Source organism: Tenrec ecaudatus, chromosome 5 (genome assembly GCF_050624435.1).
Source record: "Tenrec ecaudatus isolate mTenEca1 chromosome 5, mTenEca1.hap1, whole genome shotgun sequence".
In the NCBI taxonomy this organism is placed as follows: domain Eukaryota; kingdom Metazoa; phylum Chordata; class Mammalia; order Afrosoricida; family Tenrecidae; genus Tenrec; species Tenrec ecaudatus.
This window is the reverse complement of record NC_134534.1, coordinates 19,932,202-19,957,322: the sequence shown is the minus strand read 5'-3', so window position 1 is coordinate 19,957,322 and position 25,121 is coordinate 19,932,202. Positions and strand designations below refer to the sequence as shown.

Sequence of the window (25,121 nt, the reverse complement as noted above, 5' to 3'; positions counted from 1 at the left end):
GCGAGAGGATTTAGAATAGTCTAAACAACATCAAGCATGCTGATTTACAAAGAATCATAGAGTTTGGAAAGTTCACTAAATCTAAGTCACTGTCACATTGTGTGCCTTGTGGAAACTGAAGTTGAATGACTTACGTGATGTCTGATTGGCTTATGACAGATATGGAATTTGAGGCTTGTAACACCAGTCAATTAATTCCCACTGTGCTCCTCTCACTGTGAACATACAAACGCCCTCGCTTGGGTGTCTTAAGCATGGGTAAAACAAACGCCTCCTCAAATCTTGAGAATATTTACCTTTGTCAAAACTAAATATTTTAAAATCAAGACTTTCTAAAATAATGTGGCTGTGAGTTTTATTCTCTTATTTTTCATCTTTAAAAAAAATCAGGGCATCCCTTTTACAGTAGACAATCTTAGGACATCTGCTTAAAATTCTCTTCAAAGAGCATCAGTTTCTTTGTCTCCAGAAAGAGGGACTCTTATCTCTGTTATAAATTATTATTACTTTGTCATATTTTACAATGTCCAACGTCTCCCTTCACCCACTTTCTGTTGTCCATCAACCAGGGAAGGGTTATATTTAGATCCTTGTAATAGGTTCCCCCTTTGCACCCCACCTTCTCTCTACCCTCCCGTATCACTACTCTCACCACTGGTCCTGAAAGGATAATCTTTCCTGGATTCCCTGTGTTTCCAGTTCCTATCTATATCAGTGTACATCCTTTCATCTAGCCAGATTTGTAATGTAGAATTGGGATTATGATAGTGGGGGTGGGGGAGCATTTACGAACTAGAAGAAAGTTGTATGTTTCATCATTGCTACTCTGCACCCTGACTGGCTTGTCTGCCCCCACCCCAAGACCCTTCTGTAAGGGGATGTCCAGTTGCCTACAGATGAGCTTTGGGTCTCCACTCTTCACTCCCCGTCATTTACAATGATATGATTTTTTTTTTTGTTCTTTGATGCCTGATAACTGATCCCTTCGATATTTTGTGGTCACACTGACTGGTGTGCTTCTTCCATGTGGGCTTTGTTACTTCTGAGCTAGATGGTTGCTTGTTTATCTTCAAGCCTTTAAGACCCCAGACACTATATCTTTTGATAGCTGGGCACCATCAGCTTTCTTCACCACATTTACTTGTGCACACATTTGTCTTCAGTGATCATATTGGGAAGGTGGGCGCACAATGATATGTTTTTTGTTCTTTGATGCCTGATACCTGGTTCCTTTTACGCCTTGTGGTCACACAGGCTGGTGTGCTTCTTCCATATGGGCTTTGTTACTTCTGGGCGAGATGGCTGCTTTCAAAGCCCCCTTGTATAAGTCTCTATTTCTTACTTTGCCTATTACTTGTAAAAGTATAAAGATCACATCTCATCAGTATTTATCAGATGCACTGACCCACCCAGGACAGACTACCAGGCATGGGATGCTGGGACAAAGGATTAGGACAAGGAAAGTTAGTATCCCCAGAGCCAGACTCCTTCCCCAAACTGCTGTTGCAGTCACATGGCACCAGCCATCTGTGTTGTTGGCTATCGCCCTACATTAAGCTTGTGTCAAATGTTAGGGTTCTGTAAAGCCCTTCTCTTCCAATTTCAAGGAAACTAGGTCTCAAACCCCTACTGGTCCACCACTTACTGAGCATCTTCTTTCAACAATGGGAAAGTAAGGAGTCTTTCCTGGGATGTGATTCTGGAACTAGATCATTATTCTCTTCCTAAGGCCAGCTGGGCTTTCAGGTTATGAGTAGATGAGGCAGAAAGATAAAAGAGACAGATGAGAAGAGAGAGGTGTCGCTATATATCTAGATTTCTCCTGTGATTTTAGAAATGTACTATCACAAGATTTCCCCCATTTTATCAGAAACTTGCTACTCACATCAACTTAATCAACTTCTCTCGTCTTACTTTCTCATTTGTTCATAGTTACCATAATTCACCCATCATTCACATACACCTAGTCAATGGATATCCTCTTCCCATTAAGCCACCTATTTTAAAAACAAAGCTTTGCCCACATTTCAGAACATTCCCTTATGAGAGTGCCCCAACCCGGCAATTAGGAGGCCAAAGGCTATAAACAGTTTTAATATTCTTGACACTTGACTGTCAAATTGCTTTGCAAAGATGTCCGCGCGCTTTCCCCATGAGTTTAATCCCAAGACGCTTGTATGGAGCAAGAGGAGGAAATGAAGGTCAGCATTAGTGTTTGCCTCTCACGGGCAGGCGTGAATAATTCCAGGGGAAAAGCTCAGCGCCATGTTTATACTTTCACAGAACAGGGAGTTGAAGCTGACCCACGACCTTCTTTGGACTCGGCATTTCAATGCAAGGTAAGGTATGAGGTTGTCAGCTCAAGTCCTGAGTAGAAGGCAGCTCTGTCCTTTGCTCTTGGGGATATATCTGTTGACCCGACTGCTTAGCTCAGAGATCACTTACAATAAACTCCTGTCATTTGCATGTAAACAGTCTGGTTAGTGTGCGGTGCATTTGGAGGACTGGGAAAATAAACAATCTGGGACACACTTCCTGCTCGTCTTTGCAGGCCACTTGGGAACGTATGCTCCAAATACTTCACTTTCTCCCCCCCCCTTCCCACCAAGTAGAAGGTTTTATTTAAAATAAAGCTGTTTCTTAGGCACTTCTGGGTGACCCTTTTTGAAAGAAACCACAGCAATGGGTGGCTTCAAAGCGCTCTTTCGAAGACACCAGTTCAACCTCCTGCTGCTCCTTCTTATGCACATTCAGCATCTGGGCCTGGGCACCGATAGTCATTCTACCTCTGATGTCTGTGCGACACACACAATTTCCGCAGGAGCCAAAGGTGAGAAAGGAGATCTAAGATTTCTATCTATAATTAATCCGCTCTCTTCTCTCAGCCCGCGTCCCCACCTTAGTCTCTCTCTTCCTTTCTGTAGCCTTCTCCCATTTTTCTTTCAGTTGGAAAAGACAATAGCTTGTTGCTTATTTAAAGCTTTCCCTTGTGTTTGATCAGAGAATATTGGTCTGGGCAGGGGTAGGAAGCAACCCACCTAGGGCAGGGGACAGTCCCTCTTCTGTAGCATGCTAAGGAAGACACACAATGAAGGCTTTAGTCTTTAGATGTCTTTCTTGAAAGGAATCTCTATTTTTGAGCTATTTTTATTCCAACTCATTTCCCTTACTGATTCTGGTAAAGCTATTCGGTGACAGGCTAACAGGGTAAAAATTAAATCTTTGTTAGGTTTCATAGCATAATGGGCTCCTGACTGCCAATGAAGATGCTGGGAAATTTTGTGGAGGGCTCGAAGGTAGTATATAAATGAATATTTCTTTATTTGGGACTGGAGTCTTTAGGGTCAAGTGCCTTCAGCTGAAGGATGATAAAATATTGCATTTTTTTTTTCAAGTAGAGCCAAGGTCTAAATCTGCTTCAAGCAACTGCTTGATTAGAAAAGAGACCGTTGTTTTTCTTACTTCAGCCCTTACCCTTTTGTTCTGAAAGCGGCCACCGCAGTGCAGATTGGTGTGCCCTTATTAGTGATCCATGCTTTTTCTCCAGGCTATGGGGTGGAAAGATGGAAGCTGCTTCAATTTTTAAGTAGAGAAAAGGGTCTTTCCAAAAAAACATCAGAACCATCTCACCCCATGTATGTCAGTTATTTAAATGCGTATTGCTTAAAGTGCATTTTTTAAAATCGGTGAATTAATTTCCTCCTAAGATTGCAATCCATGTTTTAACCTTTGATACCATAAAATAAATGCAAGGAGGAACAATGAGACCTCAGGGCTTCCAAATAATTTCTTGGGTGAATAAATGAATAATCTGAGGGCAAATGTTCAGAAAAGAAAGTTTTGATTAGAAGTAAAGTATTTACTTAAAACCATGATGACTTTCTGAGAGTACAGCAAATTCTAAGATCCTTGGAGTGTTGGAGGAATGGGGAGGTATGAGAGGGAAGAGGTCTTGAAATTTATGTTTCTTTGTCCCTGTGGATGGGAAAATCCATTTGAGAATGACACTGTTAGATATTTTTCCTTGCATAAAAATGGCAACTTTCAAACTTGGGGGGAAAATAAGGCTCCAAACGCCATGCATTCTGCTTCAATAGTTACATCCATTCCAATGCAACCAACTTAGTGAATCCCGATGGAAAGCCAAGCACCGCTTTAGGCTCTAGAGGTACAAGCTTGAGGCACAAGAGAGTGAGACATGTAGGGAAACACCTGCACAACAACAATATATAAAATATATGTATTCGTGCATAGGGCAATGGAGAGAGAAGTCAACTTAGCAGAGAGCAGAGTGCAGAGGAGATTTCCTGGGAAGGGGATTAATTCTTTTAGGCAAATGGGATGGGGGAGGTAAGGCCTTTGGGGGAATGAGTAGAGTTATTAGACATAAGAAGAAAAAAATCTGAAGTATGCGCTTAGAGGGGGAAAATATCCCATTAATCCTAGCTTTAGAGAGTTTAGAAAGTGAAGATAAAAATCTTAAATCCTTCCAGGAATCAAGGAAGATATGTGCTTTTAAAGGTTGTTTTCAAAGCCGCTTTATCTCCTTTTATCGCTGTGCACTACACATTTCTAGAATACCAGTGAGGTGACCCTGTGAGACTTTCTAGCAGGTAACCTGGCTCCTGCTAAAAGCTCTGACCATTGGAACCTCCTCAGGCCTCTTCCTGGGACTTTGTAGAAATGATGAAGTGATTGCAAGTCAGACAAGTGACAGAATGAAGATGTGAGCAGTCCCAGGGTAGAGGCCTGTGGGAAAGGATGTTCTAGAACTTTGTGTTTGACAACTAAGTCTACAATGGAACCCAGTGTGACCTTCAGCTCTTCACGCAAAACCTGGAGACTTTGGATCAAATCCATGATAAGTTTCCTTCTCATATGAACATTCCATGATTCCGGAATATTATGAACCTGTACTAAGTCCCAAGCATCATGTTAGAGGTTAAGGATATGAAACTAAGGAAAACATAGCCCTTGTCCTCAATCGTGTGTCTGCATTGCAAGCTTAGTATTCATTGCAAACTCCTGAGGATCAGGGCCCAGTCAACTCTTTGGTTGTTTTTTTGTTATTGGTTTACTTTGCAAATTGCCTACCTACTCATGTCCTTCTTCTCGCTGCTCCAGACCCAGTGAGTATACCAAATAACAAAATATGGCACCTTCTACCAAGATGTCGATCTCAACCCAATTGCCATCAAGTTAGCCTTGACTCAAGGCAACTGAAAGAGTGTGCAAGTAGAACTGATCTCTGTAGGAATTTCAATGGCCGATTTTCCAAAAGTAGGTCACTAAATCTTCCTTCCTTTGGTGCTTCTGGGTGGACTCAAACCTCTGATCTTTCAGCGACAATGCAAACCCATGAACTGCTGTACCACCCAGGGACTCTAGATTTCATCCACCTTACTCTATTTCCTTGTAAATGAGATGACATGCATTCCCCACCCCAAACAAAGCATATTTGTATTTGTTTAGTTCTGCAAAAGTGTAGTGCCTACATAATGATTTTAAAGACCTGAATTATTGTTTCTGTTCATCAAACTTTTCCTAAGACCAAGTGGAATCGGTCTCTCTTGTTTCCTTTATGTTGAATCATCTCAATACTGTATTCGCTAGTACTGCTGCTCTCAGAAACTTCCAGATCATTTGAAAAATGTACAGGGAAAGTTTTCCCCCAGTTGATATCCGATACTGGACCTAAGTAAATAAGAGATACTATTAAGAGTGGCATGTGACAAAGCAGTCATGCTGACCAGTTGTGTCATTCGCTGTCCCGGGCACACACACCAGTTTCACTGTATTAGCTAGTTCCATAGCATATCATCATGGAAGGAAACAGACATTTGATTTAATCGGTATGATCTTGAGCATATTATTATACTTATTTATGCCTCAAGTTCCTTATTTACAAAATGGACTTTCATAGGTTTGTTTACCTGTAAACAGTATAAGCTATTCAGGCATCTCAATAGATATTGAATACAGTCTTTCCTCCTCTATTTATCTGAGTCTACCGAGTAACGATTTGGAGAATTCCAGTTATGGAAACTTCTTTGTTGAAAGCCATCTTTATTGTTCTTTGTACACTGTCAATGTATTGCTGCATGCTGCTTAGTAGGAAAGAATTTCTCTCTCTTCCTTCCGGTTGTTTTTTAAAAAAACAATTTATGTGAAATTCTGACCTCTAGTGGTTTTACTTGAAAACAACCCTGATGAGAAATTGTAACAAATATTTCAAAGAATTTTAAGATCAATAAGCAACATCAGAGTCATGCTTTAGGATTCTCTGCGTTCTCACATATGTTTCATGGGACTGAATCTTCACTGTGGCTCACAAGTGGTGGCAGGGTCTTTCAACTTAGACAACGAAAGATGGTAGAACTCTCTTTAAATTCAAACATCTCCTGACGCCACCTAGGTTATCTGAAGGTTGTGTGGGGTGTAGTCCCTTCATGCAATTTGAACTTGGCCTCTGCTGTTTGGCTGGTCTAGACCAGTGTCCTCGCCCATTATCTACTCATTTATATTAGGGTCCAATTTGACAATACCATTTAGCAGCCCCAGTGATGTGATAGGAAATGGGCAGCATGATGCCTAGGCAGATGGTCACGTTTTGAATTTGCCATGCCTTGCTTTTACTTTTACTTTTCTGTGTCTGGGAGAGATCAGAGGCCGTGCAACCTCACCGCCTGACACTGCTCAATATTATGTCGAAAATGTTAACATGTCTCACCTGGGTTACTTAATTCCATGATTTCTTTGGGTTATTTTGGAAGTCAACACTATTTCACCTTATTCTTTATTTTGAAGTTGGCTTGCTGCCTCTGATTGTGCTCCTACCACAACCATCCTGCCACCTCTGCGTGGGTTGCCCAGGATGAAATCACAGGATGGGAAATGGCTGTCTCCTCTTTAGCATCACTAATGGCAGCTCCGACCCCCAAAAAGAGTTACCGGCTCAGAAACCCACAGGGGCAGGTCTCCTGGTCTGATAGGGCAGCTATGAGTCAGCACCGATTCCACGGCAATGCGTGAGAATGGCAGGGTGGGAGTACCTGGGTGGTGGCCAAAGACCAATGCCCGTCGCTGATAACTGAAAGAGTGGAGTCTACCCAGAGACACCTCGCAAGAATGCTTTGGTGAGCTACTTTGGGAAAATCCACCGCTGCAAACCCTAGGGTGTGCAGCTCTTCTTTAACAACCAGGGGTCACCCCTGGACTTGGAACAAGCAAGTGGCTTTGTGTTTCATGACAACGTTTCTTCGCCACGGCTGCGGTGGGAGCAGTAATGGTAACACCTGTTGGGCCATTGTCATTCCCCAGGCCTGGCAGGAATGCTGTCTCAGCATTCTTACATTTAATGATCTCAGGAAACTTTGAAGAATAACACATTAAACGTAGAGGAATAATACATTATCGTTTTTATCTGACAAGAGGAAAAACCTGAGGGTCAAACTAGGAAGTCATTAGCCCAAGACCTCACAGCAAGGAGGAAGTAGATTTGAGCTCTGGCTAACTATTAGGACAATGGGCTCCCCGTGGGTGCTCCCCGGAGTCTGTTCAAGGGCAGAGTAATGTGCGGAGTGAATGAAGTCGCTCTGTTAGATTTAGCTACAGCTCCCACAGGTCCCCCTGGATGGGACACAGCATCCTTCAGACAAAAGGAGGCGTGCACAGCTACCTCTTCTTGACAGAGGCTCTGCCCTGGGACACCTTGGACAACTCACCTCTAGCATGTGGGATACATATTTGCTCAGTAAACCCCTTAGCCTCTAGTAAATGGACTTCTGTTTGGCCGCCTACTATTTTACTGGATACGGCTAGGACCCCAGTGATTAAATGACTTGAGCTCTTGCCCAGCTGTCCCCTCAGCTCCCAGTGCAAACAAGACTTTCCGTGACTTGACCAAACAGAAGACCAGAAATGCCCAGGAATATCAGGCCCTTTGTCAACACTCAATTTAGAAGCTTCATTTCTTATCCCAGAGAAAACTTAGTTCAACCCCAGTTATTTCACTTCTTCCTCCCAAAGAGGTAAAATACCTGGTTCTAGGTCATTCACCTTCTGCCTCGGGGCGGGGCTGAACTAGAACCAAGTCTTAGCCCGGCTCATTCATTTTACCATCTCTGGGTGTCACACCATTGTCCTCACTTTCTGTCACTCTCATTAAGTGGCTTTCCCTTCAGTTTTAGAAATTAACATTAGAACAGGAGTTCAGTGAGGTCAATTTATAAACACGGTGCATGATTATTTTAATGGAATCCCCTTGATGTGAATTAAGCTGTTAGGCTCTCTCTGATGACTTCATCATAGAGGCTAAGCAAGTAGGGTATTTTCCTAATCCTCTGTATTAACTGCACGGATTCACTGGTTCTTTCCTTATGCTTCTTAACAAGGAATGTAGGCATAAGGACAGTCTAACATTTTAGGTCACTCGGATGTTTTAATGTTTACATTTCAGTGCGTGGATGTTCTGCGCTGCTTGTCCTCTCTTTCCTCTTTGACGACAAAGAAGAAAAGGAAAAGGAAACATGTGTCGCCATTGGATCCCTTCCAATTTATGATGACTCTTGATGGGACAGAGAGCAACTGTTCCACAGGGTTGTTGTCTTGTTTGGTGTTGCTGTAATCTTTGCAGAAACAGGCAGCCTGACCTTTCTTCCTCAGTGCCACTGGCTGAGTTCCAACCGCCAACCTTGAGGTGAGTGGTAGGGGACAAACCGTGTGAGCCAAATTTTGATGATTTGCACACAAGCGTTTCAAGGCTATCTAGGAGAGGAAGATGGAAATTCAAGTCCGTGAAAAAGTAGCGAAAGACCAAAAAATTTGTTTGCATCATTTTAATAAAGCTATTAGAAATGATGTCATTTCTCTCTCCACTTCTCTTATGTAACTTGGGCCTGTATCATTTGATACTGGGCATCATCGCAATAAGCACTGGTGTTTCGGCAAACATCACGGGTTGTGAAGACATACATACGGTACAGTTTGAGCTCTACCACTGACCAAGTTAAGCGGCCTTAAATGTCTGAGTCCTCTTTTATTATTTTTTTTGGTGTTTTGTTTACAGTTTTATTGGCACCGAATCCATATATCATATAATTCAATAGTTCAATCATATTAAGAAGAATTCAATAATCATTACCACAATCAATTTTAGAACAACCCCCCCACCTCCCACCCCCATGGTTAAATCACTTCTAAAATGAGTTCTGTAATCACAGTCAGTCCTAGTGTTCCCTCCCCACTCCCATCTTCATTGTTTACTACTAAAATCCCCTGATCCTCCATCCCCTAGAAAGCCTTGCACCCTTATTATCTTTATGCATTTACTCCTGTGCTTCACAAACTGGGAAACCCAAAAGATAGAATAGGAAAAAAAATCTAAGAAAGAAAAACCTGTAAATAGATAAAGATCTGATTTTCATCTCTAGGTGTGTCCTTCAGTCAGGGCCAATGGGGTGCCAGGTGTAGAAGAGACCGGTTGACAGACATCAAAGAGCTAAAAACCATAGCAGTGGGTGCTCACCTTCCTGACACAACCACTAAAGACAAACGTGTGCATACGCAAATGTGGTGAAGAAAGCTAATGGTGCCCGGCTATCCAAAGACACAGTGTCTAGGGTCTTAAAAGCTTGAAGATAAACAAGTATCCATCTAGCTGAGAAGCATCAAAGGCCACAAGGAAGATGCAAATGAGCCTGTCTGACCACAAGGTGCAGAAGGGACCAGTTATCAGACATCAAAGAGCTGAAAACCATATCGGTGGGTGCCCACCTCCCTGATGCAATCAATGCAGCCAAACATGTGCATAAGCAGATGTGGTGAAGAAAGCACATGGTGCCCAGCTATCAAAAGATATAGCATCTGGGGTCTTAAAGGCTCAAAAATGAACAAGTGGCCATATAGATCAGAAGCAACAAAGCCCACATGGAAGAAACACACCAGCCTGTGTGACCATGAGCTATCGAAGGATCAGGTATCAAGCATCAAGGAACATAAAGTCATATCAATGAAAATGTGGGTGAGTGCAGAGTGGAGACTCAAAGCCCAATGGTAACCAACCGGACACCCCTTGCTGAGGGCTTGTGGGGAGGAGATGAACCAGGCAGGGTGCAGGGTAGCAACGATGAAACATATAACTTTCCTCTAATTCTTGAAGGCTTCCTCCTCCCCCACTATCATGATCCCAATACTACCTTGCAAATCTGGCTAGACCAGAGGATGTACATTGGTACAGAGAGCAACTGGAAACACAGGGAATCCAGGACAGATGACTCCTCCAGAACCAGTGATGAGAGTGGCGATGCCTGGAGGGTGGAGAGAATGTGGGGTAGAAAGCGGGAACTGATTACAGGAATCTACATATAGCCTCCTCCCTGGGGGAGGGGCAGCAGAGAAGAGGACAGGGGGAGACATCAGACAGTGTAATATATGACAAAATAATAATAAAATATGAATGGTGAAGGGTTTATAGGGTGGGGGAGTGGGGAGGGAGGGGGAAATGGGCAGCAGATATTAAGGGCTCAAGTAGAAGGCAAATGTTTTGAGAATGATGATGGCAACAAATGTACATACGTTCTTGACACAATGGATATATGTATGGATTGTGATAAGAATTGTATGAGCCCCCAATAAAATGATTTAAAAAAAGAAAAAATTGAAATAAAGTGGTAAGGATTAAATTATAATAAAATTAAAATGCCAGCAATGAGTAAGGAAGAGAAGAGCACCATCAGTATTTTAAAAGCCAGGGAAGAAAGTTTTGTCATGAAACACACAAGCGATATTTTCACTTAGAATAAATTCAGGTTGGGTCAATAGGGAGGTCAACTGATCAAGTATCAAGTTCAAGCCAGCACGATCAAAATAGCAATGATCTCTGTCTGATAGGAAGGCTATCCGAGACCCTTGCCTATGACTAGTGGGGATCTGCTGGTGCCTCGGTCTGAGTAAATACTCTGCAAATGGGGTTTGGGCTCCCAATTGGGTGTTCAAAGTTTTAGCTCTTCCACTTTTCCCTTCACCATATTTGAATCATGTTATTGTCATCTTTGTCACACAAGCCAGTGTGCTTCCTCCATGTGAACTTAGTTGACACCTCACTTACATGACTGTTTGTTTGAATACAAATCTTTAAAAGCCCAGACACTATTCCCATTGATAGCCAGGATGCCATCATTTTTCAAAGGAAGGTAAAGTTATCACCCCATCCCAAGTGCATACCATGTAAATTAAAATATTTTTTGCTTATGGTTTCTCTATCCCTATGTCTTGCACCCGCTCCAGGTTCCAATAGAAAGACTCCAGGATTGTGGGGTGGGCCCCTCCGATAGAAATCACTGGGCCACACCCCAGCTATTTCCTCTTGCTGCAACCTCCGGCCCACTTCTAGTCCCACACCAAAGTGGACTTTTATTAAAGACTGCCTTGTCCTCTCCCTGTTGTCTCTGCATTCCAAGGCAGGAGCCGTGACGGTGTAGTGTTGACGTGTAGAGTTGCTAGCCACAATGTCAGCAGAACTCACAATTCTGGAAGCATATTAGGGAAGTTACGGTAACAGGCTACCACCAGTCAAGATGAGCAAGCCCAAAGGAGACATTAAATGGTCCACATCGAGACTTCCCCTCAGGCAGCAGCTACGTCTCTTTCCATCCCTCAGTGTCAGCCACGTGGACTCTTAGATTCTTCTCTGTTGACCAGGAAGCCAGCCTGTCTCTCTACCTCACCGTCCAATTGTCTCAGCACTGCTCCCGATTCTGTCGCATAGTCTCTGTGCCAGTCTCAGGTCTCTGGTCCACTTCCATCACTTCAGAGAGAAATCTGAAACATTTTCCTCCAATCATCTTGGGATTTCTCTCTGGGACCATTATAGGTTTTATAAATGAGGAATGATTCAGAGTGTGGCTTTTGTCTTTCAGCAGCCCCTAGCCCCAGGAACCCCAAGCTAATTGAAGGAGGTCACCCCCTCTACTAAAGTCAGGGCTTAATCCCACCTTAATCCTGTCCATTAGTATAACAGAGAAAGCCTCCAAATGGGATTCTAGCCAGAGGCATAGAGTCCAGAATTATAATTCTTCACAAAAGGATTATGACTAGAAGGGACATATTAATTGACCACATCTCAAGGAGAAAATAAGTGTTATCTTACCTACTTTTAGGTGAGTAGGATTGATCTTTTAATAAGATAGAGCAAAAATTTATTTATTTTTCCTCCACAAGCTCCAATGGTTTCAATGTAAATAAAGCAATTATGGCTTGTTTTTTTAATCTAATTTCTTTTTAGTGAACCATGCAAGGCTTTGTTTTGTTTTTCAGTTTTCATAGTCCTTCTGTAAAAATTGAAATATTTTCACATCACATTCTACCAGACAAATGATAGTTTCAATCAAAAGAGCCGATGCAAAATTTTGAATAAGAAAATAAGATAATTAGATTTGTCTTTCAGGCAGATAAATCTCTTGGCAGCCTTCAAGCTAGACTGAAAAATGTTAGAAGCTCCTGGTGGGACATGAATTGAAAACAAGACTGTAAGGATGGTGAGAACGGGATGTAAAATAGAGAGGCTTTTTGAAAGCAAAATTAGTAGATTATGAGTTCTAAAGTGTGTTTGAGCTGCCTGTGGAGATATAAATGGGAAAATCCAGCAGAAACCCTCAAATAAAATATGTCTCAAATAACTATGTCTCAGCCATTCCTTCTCCACAAAAGCTCTTTGCACCCCCCACTTTCTCCCCCCCTCCCCGAGTTCCGAGTTCCTATGTCTTGTCTCCCTTAGCCATGGTCATCTGAGAGAAAAGACTTCCTCACTTAAACTTGCAGAGTCCACGAATTGGGATGTTAGTGTGATATCACAGTTATGACATGCTTTAAACAATCATAATGTTCATTTAGAAAGCTATGTCGGTCCCAAAGAAATGGGAGACAAAATATTGCAGAACACATCCATTTGGTTGTTAGGTGCTGTTAAATGATTTCTGACTCCTAGTCACGCTGGGGTAGCGGCTGGAACCCTGCCCGGCCTGGGCCACCTTCACAATTGCTGTTTTGCTTGAGCCATCGCTGCAGCCTGAGGAGGATCTTCCTCTTCCTGGGAAACTTCTACCTTAAACCAGCATGATCTCTGTTTCCAGGGATTGGTTTCTCCTGGTGACATGTCCAAAGTTCATGAGAAAAAGTGTCACCCACCTGGCTTTGAAGGCGCCTCCTGGCTGCGCGTCCTGCAAGACCCATGTGTCTGTTGTCCTCGTAGTCCGGGGTCATTCCAACACTCTTTATCAACACCGTGATCCAAATGCATCGATTCTTCTTTGATCTTCCTTATGCATTGTCCAGCTTTTACACGCTTATGAAGCAATTGAAAAGACCAGGGCTTGGGTTGGGTGTGCCTTAGTCCTCCAAGTGACATCTTTGACTTTGAACACTTTGAAGAATTTTTTTTGCCCAATGAATTACCTTGTTTAATTTCCTGAACATGGCTTCTGGGAGCAGTGATGGTTGATTCGAGCAAAATTAAATCCTGAACAAAACTTGAATATTTTCTCTACGTATCATGATGTTTATTAGTTCAGCTGTAGTTTCGTTTTATGTTAAGGTGTAATCCAAACTGAAGGCTGCAGGCTTAGATTTTCATCCGCAAATGCGTCAAGTCCTCCTTGCTTTCAGCAAACAAACTCATGTCATCTGCACATCCGCACAGGTTACAAATGAGTCTTCCTCTAGTCCTGATGCTGTGTTTTTCAGATAGTCCAGACTCGGGGAATTTTCCCTTAGCATGTAGACTAAATAAGTCTAATGAAAAAATACAACCCTGATGTACATATTTTCTCATTTTAAACCATTCGGCATCTCCTTGTTCTGTTACATCCATAAAGTGTTGTATATTTTCTAATATCAGAAGCACAAACCTTCTAAATACAAAAATAAACATCAGCTAGACTGTTAAAAATCAGCATAGCAGTAGATGTACTAAAATGAGGTATACTTTGTCTCTTCTTTTTTATTCCTCTAACTCATGACCAGTGTAGCAGTTAACACTCAGTTGTGGTCCCAAACATCAGAGATTCAAGCCCTCCACCTGCTCCTCTGGAGAAAGGCATGACAGCCCATGTCCTCAAAGATGCTATTGTGGACATGGATCAGATTGTGAACCGGAAGGACCATGCTACTCTACCCTTTAGGGTTGCAATGAGCAACCCAGGAATCAACTCAGGAGCAACTGATAATTTCTGAACACTTGAGTAATACAATCCCAGGCAATATGTAGAATGTTCACTATATTCCAAGCACTTTTTTATATTCACATTATCATACTTATGTGGGAAGCATTGCATTGTTCTGAGTTCTGATGAAGAGATGGAAACTTAGAGAATTGAAGAGAGTTGTTATCCCACAGCCAAACTTGAACCCCACACTTTGACTCTACAGCCCACTCTCTTAGCCGTTGCATTGCATCGCCTTGTATGGCACCACATTGTGGGCCATTCAGTACTAGATTGATGGAATTCTCCCCTTCTATTTGTTCTAGTTAGTAGCTGAAACTGCGTTTTAATAATGAACGACATATGAAGGCATTGAAAACCTACCTAATCTTGTTGTTGTTGTTGCTAGATTCCCCTGAATTTTATCAACTCGTAGCAAATCCATGTACAGAAGAATGAAATACTTGCAGGGCGGGCGGAGAAGCCAGGCAGTGTAACATATAACAAAATAATAATAATTTATGAATGATGAAGTGTTCGTGAGGTAGAGGAGAGTGGGGAAGGAGGGGGGAAATGAGCAGCGGATATTAAGGGCTCAAGTAGAAGGTAAATGTCTTGAGAATGATGCTGGCAATGGATGTATGTGTGGATAGTGATAAGAATTATATGAGCCCCCAATAAAATGATTTTTTTAAAAGAATGAAATACTGCCAAGTCCTGTGCCACCTTCACAATTGTTGCTGTCTGTGACCATTGTTGCACCCACTGGGTCAATCCATCTTGTTGAGGGTCTTTTTCTTTTTGCCGATTCTCCATTTTCCCAGCATGTTGTCCTTTTCCATGAACGGTCCCTTCCGATCACCTTCCAAGTATGTGAGACAGAGTCTCGCTATGTTCACTACTAAGGAGCATCCTGGTTGAACTTCTCCCAAGACAGATCTGTTTGTTTTTCTGGAAGACCACAATATAATTAATATTCTGTGCTCACACGATAATTCATATGCAGTGATTATCCTTCATCTTCCTTATTTGTTGTCCAGCTTTTGCATGCTTATGAGGTGCTTGAAAATACTTTCATGTCATATTTTTTTCACTAAGCAAAATGTTAGTGTCTTTGGCTCTCTCTCTCTCTTTGGTATTCAAACATGTCATGACTGCAAAAAAACTTTGGGCCTCCAAGTGGTAATTCATTTTAAGCCAAATAAGCTTGAGAACAAAAATCATAACTGTTTTGTCATTGAAGTAGGAGAGTTGTTGGGTTCTTGAAAGCCCCAGGGTTCCTTGTTGCTCAGCCCCAGGGTTCCTAGTTGGGCAGGCACCAGCTGCAGGGAGAACGAAGCTCCTCAAACCCTGGAATTGGTGAAATGCCATTCAGATATTGGTCAAGAGCCTAGTCATTCTCATGAAGGACTTGGTAAATGGTGGGACCATCTCAAAACCAGTTTCTGTGAAGTCAGTCCCAGCTCATGGGCCCTGGGTTGCAGAGTTCTTTATGCAGTGTCAATGGCTGACCTTGAGCAACAGGTCTTTCTTCAAAGTACATCTAGGGAAGTCGAACCTCCAACTTTTTGAGAAGACCAAGGGGCTACTCTATGGTTGAATATAGGCAAGGTAGGTGCCACAGGTATATTTTCCCACCGTTTTTAAGCTGTATGCTAAGCAGTTATCTGAGAAACTGAACAGGCTGAAGAAAAATGCCAAATGTAGCTGACACAACCTTGCTTCCTGAGAGTGAAGAGAACTTGAAGCACCTCCTGATGAAGATCAGAGACTACAGCCTTCCGTGTGGGTTACACGTCAAGGAAAAGAAATAAAAAATTCCCCTCTGATGCCATGACCCTGAGATCAGAAGACCAAAATGATGCCCAGCTACCACTGCCAACTTCTCTGAACTGAATCACGTTAGAAGGTCCTGAACAGAAGAGGAGAGAAAAATGTGGAAGAAAACTCAAAACCATAGAAGAGACAAGACTGAATGGTTGGAGAAAAATTGGTGGAACCCCTGTCACTGTGGTCTTTATTTGCCCTTCAGACCTCCAATGGAACTCACTCCTATGACTCAATTTTCAGCTAGACAATAAACAGTTCAACAAAATGAGCAATAACCCTAGGTAGAAACACCCTCCTTAGAAACATTAACTACTCAAGATCAATGAGCAGCATTTGTTCTAGGACATAGTTCAGAAGGCAGGAAGGATTAGGCTAGAGGGAGCAATGAAAGTCCAGGGAGGAAGTGGGATTGGAGATACAACATTTTGGAGATTGCAATTAAGGATGTAAAATAAAATGTGTATAAATTGTTAAGTGAAAAACTGTTGAGTTCAATAAATCTTCACTGAATTCACACATAAAAATGGTTAATAAAAAGGAAACAAAAAATTGTTATAATTAGACCAATAAGCAATATCATGATAAATGGAGAAAAGATTGAAACTATCAAGGATATTATTTTACTACAATCCATAATCAATGCCTATAGTAGACATCAAATTACATAGTGCATGGGGCAAATTTGCTGCAAAGTGCATCTTTCAAGTGTGAATCCATCAAAGGTGTCACCTTGAGGACTAAGGTGCCCCTGACCCAAGCCCTAGTATTTTCTGTGTCCTCCTATGCCAAAAAGAGTCTCAAACAAGCCACAGAGGAAGCTCTACTCCATCCTATAAAGTTTCTTTGAGTCGGTGTCGATGCGATGGCAGTGAATATTTTTTCAAATGTGTAAAAAAGTTGGGTGAGAAGAACAAAGAAGAATTGATCATTTAAATCATGGTGTTGGCAAAGAATAATGCATATGCCAAGGACTGCCAGAAGAACCAAATCTGTCATGAAAGATGTATAGCAGAAATGGTGAGATTTTGTCTCGGGTAGCTTGGTCATGTTATCCAAGTACCAGTCTCTAGAGAAGGACCTCGTAGTTGTGGGACCCTATTTAGTAAAGTGAGAGGCCTTCAATAAGTTAGATTGACACAGTGGCTACAGTAGTGGGTTCCAATAGCAATGAATGTGAGCACGGTTCAATGCTGGGTAGTGTTTTGTTTTATTGTACATTGAGTACTATGAATTGGAACTGACTTGACAGCACCTGACAGTAACATGGGTTTTGGAAATGCATAATGACATATGTCTACCATCACAGTCGTACGATCTGAATTGCACTGGGCTGAGGGAGCTTTGCAGTAAGCATTTTTCCACACTAGGTGAGCATCACAACTCCCTCTGAGTTAGGGAACCCAGTGGCGTTGCCTGCGGAGGTTTTCTCTGGTCACAACGAATTGTGTCATAAAAGGAATTTTGCTTGAACCTCATTTTTTGTGATGGCTGGTTTAAAAGAACAGCTTTGAAATTTTGTTTCCTGCTCAGGAAAAGTGCTGCAGAAACTTTTGTGATGTTGAACACAACTTACAAAGACAGCACTGTGGGAAAAACTGAAGTGTACGCGTGGTTTTCTCATTTCAAAAGAGGTGGAACATCGATTGATGACAAACCTTGTTTTGAATGTCTATCAACTTCCCAAAGAGATAAAAATGTCAACTCATAGTGCATTTGGAGTTCCCTCCACCAGGTCAGACTGTTAATCATGCTTCCTATTCAGAGGGTCTGAAAAGATTGCGTAACACTGTGTGACAAAAAATGGCCTGATTTGTGGCAGACACAGGACAGGTTTTGCTACTAGGACACTGCACTGGCTCACACAGTCATCTCCCTGCACTAATTTTGAGCAAAAAACAGCATGCCCCTCTTGACCCTCCCCCCCCCCACCTGACTCACCTGACCGCACTCTGATCCATGCAACTTCTTTTTGTTTCTATAAATGAAGAGGACAAAGAAAGGACAGTGATTTGACAACTTAGAAGAGGTGAAGAAAAAGAGGAGGGAGGTGCTGTCAGCCATCCAAAGAGATGAGTTTGAAAAATATTTCCAAGAATGGAATCACAGATTTGTCAAATGTATTATGTGTAATGCCAAGTACTTTGAAGGTGATAAGGTTGTTTTATTTTTTTAATTAAATACATAGCTTTGAAAAAAAATCCTCTGGGGAGGGGGGTAATCCCTCGTATGAAGAGTAATTTCAGTACCCTAAAAATACTCTATGTTCTAGCTGTTTATCCTTCTTCACTGGTCCCCAGACCATCAGTGATCACTGACCTATTTGCAACCTCAGTACTTTTGCCTCTTTGGAATATCCTATAGTTGGAATCATACTGCATATGTCTGTTTCAGGCACCATTCTTTCACTTAACAATATGAATGTAAGACTCCTCTTTATGTTTTTTTATTCAACTTCATGATGGTAAACTTTCAGATTATTCACAGGGGTTTTTTGTTTTGTTTTGCCACTAGAAACAAATGTTCTCTTATTTATCTATTTATATATTTATTATTAGGGGCTCATACAACTTCTATCACAGTCCATACATATATCAATTGTGTAAAGCACATTTGTACATTCATTGCCCTCATCATTCTCAAAGCATTTGCTCTCCTCCTAAGCCCCTGGCATCAGGTCCTCATTTTTTCCCCTCCTTCCCCACTCCCTGCTCCCTCATGAACCCTTGATCATTTATAAATTATTACTTCATCATATCTTGACCTGTCCGACGTAGCCCTTCACCCACTTTTCTGTTGCCTGTCCTCCAGGGAGGAGGTCATATGTAGATCCTAGTAATCGGTTACCCCTTTCCAATTCACCCTCCCTTTACCCTCCAAGTATCACCACTTACACCACTGGTCCTGAAGGGATCATTCGTCCTGGATTCCCTGTGTTTCCAGTTCCTACCTGTAGCAGTGTATATCCTCGGGTCTAGCCAGACTTGCAAGGGAGAATTGGGATCATGATAGTGGCGGGGGTGGGGGGGGTCCCAGGGTGGAGGGGGAGGAAGCCTTTACTAGAGGAAAGTTGTATTTTTCATCATTGCTACATCGCACCCTGACTGGCTCCTCTCCTACCTGAAACCCTTCTGTAAGGGGATGTCCAGTGGCCTACAAATGGACTTTGGGTCTCCACTGTGCACTCGCCCCATCATTCACTATGGTAAGATTTTTTGTTCTGATGATGCCTGATGCCCGATCCTTTTGACACCTCGTGATCACACAGGCTGGTGTGTTTCTTCTATGTGGGCTTTGTTGCTCCTGAGCTAGATGGCTACTTGTACAAACACACTTTTTTGTATATACATTTGTTTTTTATGTGAGGCTCCCTAAGGTAAAATGGAGTATGTGCACTATTTCGATAATTACTTACAAATTCTTTTCGAGAAACATAGTACAATTTACCTTGCCAAGAGCAGTGGTTGAGAATATCCTGATCACTGCATCTACAGTGTTCTGGGGTATTATTTGTCTTTGTAAATTATTACTACATCCTGAGGGTGATATAGGATATAGATACTTACATACATATTTCCCTCACTAATAATGAGATTCACTCCTTTTTCATCTATTATTTCTTATTTATATCTTAGACTACTTTTATTTTTTAAACATTTTTTGTCTTTTGTACAACAATTTGCAAGAAGTCTTGTACATTAAGAATATGGATTATATTTTGACTCATGCACCATGTATTGTTTATAAATACTGTGTTTGAGGATGGATCTTTCCACCTTATATAAAAAATTTTACTTGTCATATAGTCATGTAGGTTTATGGCTTCTTGTTTCTTCTCTGAGAAAAGAAATGTGAGATGGGGAAATGACCTTTCAACAGAGGCAAGAATTAAATGACGGTTTCATTGATTGTGAAATTAACAGGGCACGAATAGAAGGTGGTACAGGTCAATAGTAGACAACAACTCTGGAAGTTGCACTGATACCGCCCTGTGAGAGTCCAAGTGTAGTGAATTCATTTGTACCGTTGAATTGTTTTGAATGGAGAAATAGCATGAAGAAAAGGTGATTTATGAATATAATTTTTCCAGATGAATTAAAATATTTCAAGACATGAGTAAACCAATAGTTCAACAAATACTGCTTCAGCAGACAGTATTTAAGCTTCTGGGTGCACATCAAGAAGACCATTGAGATACCTCCAGAAAGTTACAGGGATTACAGGGTAAGAACAGAAAGTAGTACAATAATGGCAGGGGAGATGGTCTAAGGTCTCTGGGGAGTACCAATTATTTGCACTCAACTCCTAAATGGCCTCTGGTAGTTCAAACCTACCCGGGGCAGAAAGAGAGAGAGAGAGAGAGAGAGAGAGAGAGAGAGAGAGAGAGAGAGAGAGAGAGAGAGAGAGAAAGCCTGGCTAACTGCTTTCACAAAGATTCCAGGCAAGAAACCCCCAAGCAATAATTTGTCTCTATACCATATTGGGGAACCATGAGCTATAATTGACTAAGCAGAAAACAGATGAATTTTGAGCTTTTTGGCAGTTGTTTTTTTTTTTTTTTTTTAGGAGTGAGAAGGGAAATAAAGGATGATGTGAGAAAATTTAAGACTCGAGACGGGAGTGAGAAAGAGGGAGGCATCAGGCTGACATCAGTATTGAGCCTGAGAAACCAGAGCATGGCAGAAACACTAGGCGCCCCTGGGAAATTAGCAGGGAGTGGGGAAGAAGGGTAACAGTAGGGGCAGCAGTTTGTGCGTTTTCCTGGTCCGCTACTTCCCAGAAGATTGAAGTCAACTCATTAATCAAGCCTCCTGGAGAATGCCATTTCAGTCAATTAGTAATCTATGAACTCTATTGTACTTAAGCTCAAATTTATCCATGTTGCCTTTCAGGATGCTGTTCATTTATTTTGAAAACATTTATTGAGCAAGCACCTATTACATTGCAGACTCGGTGTCAAGTGCTAGGAACACAAAGAAAGCAATGCACATTCCTATTCTCTCCCATCTTCTCTGACACAATACTTACTGGACATGCTCTGAAGGGCAAGGTAAGAATCCTTCTGGAAGTGACATTAATTCTGACTCGTGAAGGAGATGGGGACAAAATAGACCGCTGTGCACAGAATCTGTAACAGAGGAAGTGACAAAGAAGATGGATTTATAAGTCACACAGGAATTTGATAGAAAATAGAAAGTTACTTTTTTTTAATTAGTAAGAATGTTTTAGCAGTCATCTAAAATAATGTCACATTTGTCTTTTCCCTTATTTTGGCTTGTGAGGTACACTAGTGAGGTGAGTTTATTGATGTGGAACTCAGAGAAAGAACATCATTTACTTCTTACTGATGCAGAAGGAAGGAAAATTTTGAGATATGGGCAGGTAGATTGATATGGTTCCCCCTTTAAGCTCTCATAAAAACCATTGTGCCAGTGTCTTTCATAGGAATTGTCAGCATACATGATAATTTCTCCCAGGACTGTGACCTCCAACTGAACAAGGATTTGATTTCCTGATTAACATCTAACAATTGTATCAGGAAAATGTTATGGTTCAATAAGGACAAAAAACGAACTGCCATTTACTCAATGCCAACTCATAGCAATCCTGTAGGACAGAGAGTAATTGCCTGTGTGAGTTGCAGACACTGTAACTGTTCATCGGAGTAGAGAGCCCTGTCTTTCTCCTGACTAGTGGCCGGTAGTTTCTAACTGTGGGTGTTGCTTATCACAGCCTAGCACATGGCCGCTATGCAACCAGGACCCCTTAATAGCTCAGAAGTGCCCCCAAAAGGATATGTTGCAGCCCCAACCCCTGGTACCTGTGAGTATGATCTTGTTTGGGAGTGGACCTGGAAGATGTTATTGCTGTTGTTGTTGTTGTTAGATGCCACTGAGTTGTTAGGCTCTAACCTTTAGTGATACTATGCACAACAGAATGAAAACACTGTATGGTCCTTGGCCATCCTCACAATTGTTCCTATGCTTGAACCCTTGGATGCAGCCATTGTGTCAATCCATCTCTCCAGGCCTTTCTCTATTTACCATTCCTCCACTTTACCAACATGATGGCCTTCTTCAGAGGCTGGTCTCTCCTCATAATTTCTCCAACGTATGTAAGATGAAGTCTTGCCATCTGGCCTTACTTCTTCCAGTACAGATTGATTTGTCCTTTTAGCAGTCCATGGTACTTTCAACATTCCTCTCCAGCCTACAATTCAAATACATCTTTTCATCTATGGTCTTCCTCATTCAATGTCCAACTTTCACATGCATATGATGCAATGGAGAATACTATGGCTTGGGTCGGGTGCACCTTAGTCCTCAAAGAAACACCCTTGCTCTTCAATATTCTAAAGAGGTCTTATGCTGCAGATTTACCTAATGCATGACTTCTATTGATATCTAGACTGCGGCTTTCATGCACACTGATTGTAGATCCAACTAAGACAAAATCCTTGACAACGTCAACCTTTTCTCCATTTATCATGATGTTACCTACTAGTCCAGTTGCGAGGATTTTGGTCTTCCTTACATTGTGTTGTAATCCATATGGAAGGCTACAGTTATTTCCTTTTTTTAAAAAAAATAATTTTACCGGGGCTCTTGCAGCCCTTATAACAATCCATCCATCCATTTCATCAAACATATTTGTACATATATTGACATCATCCAGGGCTACAATTGTTGCTCTTCATCAGCAAGTGCTTAAATTCCTCCTCACTGTCAGCAAACAATTTGTGTCATCTGAATATCACAGGTTATTAATAAGCCTTCCTCCAATCCTGATGCTACACCTTTATTCATAAATTCAGTTTCTCGGATTTCTTCTTCAGCATAGAGATTGGACAAGTATGTTAAGAGTACCCTGATGCACACCTTTTCTGATTTTAAATCATGTAGCATTCCCTTGCTCTGTTCACACAAGTTCTGAGTGAGCACAATGAAGTGTTTTGGAATTCCCAATCTTCTCAAGGTTGTCCACAGTTTATTCTGGTCCACACAGCCTAGGGCCTTTGCACAGTCAATAAACACAAGTAAACATCTTTCTGGAATTTTCTGCTTTCATCCAAGATCTATCTGACATCACAATGGTATTTCTGTCTCACATCCTCCTCTGAATCTTTCCTGAGCGTCTGACAGTTCTCTGTGTCTTTGTTGGATATTTTAAGTAAAATTTTACTTGTGTGTGTTGTCAATGATATGTTCTATAGTTTGAGCTCTCGGTTGGGTCACCTTTCTCTGGAATAGGCACAAATATGGATCCTCCAGTCAGTTGGCCAGGTAGCTGTCATCCAAATTTCCTGGCCTTGATTATTGAGTGTTTCCGGTACTTCTTCAGCTTTTGGTAACATTTTAAAGGGTATTCTGTCAATTCCTGGAGCCAAATTTTTGGCTGATGCTTTCAGTGCACCTTAAACTTCTTCCTTCAGCACCATTGGTTCTCGTTCATATGCTACCTCCTGAAATGGTAGGCAGTCTGCTAGTTCTTTCTGGTACAGTGACTGTGTAATCTTTCCATCTCTTGATGCTTTGTGAATCATTCAATAATTTGTTTATAGAATCTTTCAAAATTGTAATTTGAGGCTTGAATACTTGTTTTGAGTTTTCTCAGTTGCAGGTATGCTGAGCACATTCTTCCCTTTCGGTTTGTTTACTCCTAGGTTCTTGCACATTTTAATATACTATTTGGCTTTGTCTTCTTGAGCTGCCCTTTGAAATTTTCCATGTAGCTTCTTGACTTCATCCATTCCCCATTTCCTTTAGCGACTCTATAATTAATTGCAAGTCTTCCAGTATCCACTCTGATCTTTTCTTTCTTTCCTATCTTTTTAATGGCCTTTTGCTTTCCTCATGAATTATGTATGTGATGTCCTCCCACACACCATCTGGTCTTCTGTCATTTGTGTTCAAAGCTTCAAATCTGTTCTTGAGATGTTCTGAAAATTCAGGTAGGCTAGACTCAGGGTTGTATTTTGGCTCCTGTGGATGCTTTCATTTTCCTCAGCTTTTTCTTGAACCTACATATGAGCAATTGACAGTCTGTTCCACAGTCATCCCCTCATCTGATTTTAGCTGCTAATATTGAACTCATCCATCGTGTCTTCCCACAGATGTAGTCAATTCAACTTCCATGTATTTCAGCTGAAGAAAGCCCATGTATATAGTAAACTTTTCTGTTGTTGAGAATTGGGTTTTGCTAGGACACTTTTATAAAATACCTCCAGTTTGTTGTACCATGGTGGTTTGTGGGTTGCTGTGATGCCGGAAGCTATGTCACTGGTATTTAAGATGCCAGCAAGGTCACCCAAAGTGAACGGGTGTCAGTGGAACTTCCAGACTAAGAACAGACAACGAAGAAGGACTAGGCTCCCCACTTCGGATGAAGAAGCCACTGAAAACTTTATACATAGCTTTGGAGCATTTTCAATCACTCAAACCTAAACAAAGGAAACAGAACCCTGTCACTGTCGCGGATACTGCTAGAAAATCCGAGGACGCTTGCAAAGTGACTGAAGAGGAGATGATTTCTTGGAGGGGGAATGACCACGGTGACATGAGCCTGGTAAAGCCTCGGGGGAGTGGAGCCTTCAGATCATCATTTGCTGATGGGGCACAACTCAAGGTAAAGAGAAACCGCTGCAAGAATCTTCTACTGATTGGAATTTGGAATGTATAAAGTATGAATTTAGGAAAATTGGAAGTGGTCAAAGTGAAATGGAATGCATGAAGGTATCAGTGAGTAAAATGGACTGGTATTGACCAATCTGAATCAGAAAATCATATGCCTTATTATTCTGGGAATAACACACTCAAGAGGAATGGCGTGCCAAGCATTGTCAGAAAGGATCTTGCTAAATCCTTCATGAAGCACCGTGTTATCTGTGATCAGATTATATATAAATCCGCCTTCAAGGAAATACAATAAATATAACTATTATTCAAATTTAGACACCAAACACAAATGCTAGTGATAAAGAAATTGAAGAATTCTACCCAACAACTTCAGTCAGAAATTGATCACACATGTAGTCAAGGTGCATTATTACTGACTGGTGATTGGAATACAGAAGTTGGAAGCAAAGAGGAAGGAACA

General features: G+C 41.5%; 1 protein-coding gene across 1 annotated transcript in view; it reads left to right on the top strand.

Annotated features, from left to right (window-relative positions):
* The first annotated feature begins 2,682 nt into the window (after positions 1–2,682).
* The window catches only part of COLEC10 (collectin subfamily member 10), a 49,455-nt gene continuing 27,016 nt past the window's right edge, over positions 2,683–25,121 (top strand). The window contains exon 1 of the mRNA XM_075550582.1: positions 2,683–2,830. Within this exon, the coding sequence (XP_075406697.1) occupies positions 2,683–2,830 (148 nt within the window). The remainder of the gene's footprint in view (positions 2,831–25,121) is intronic.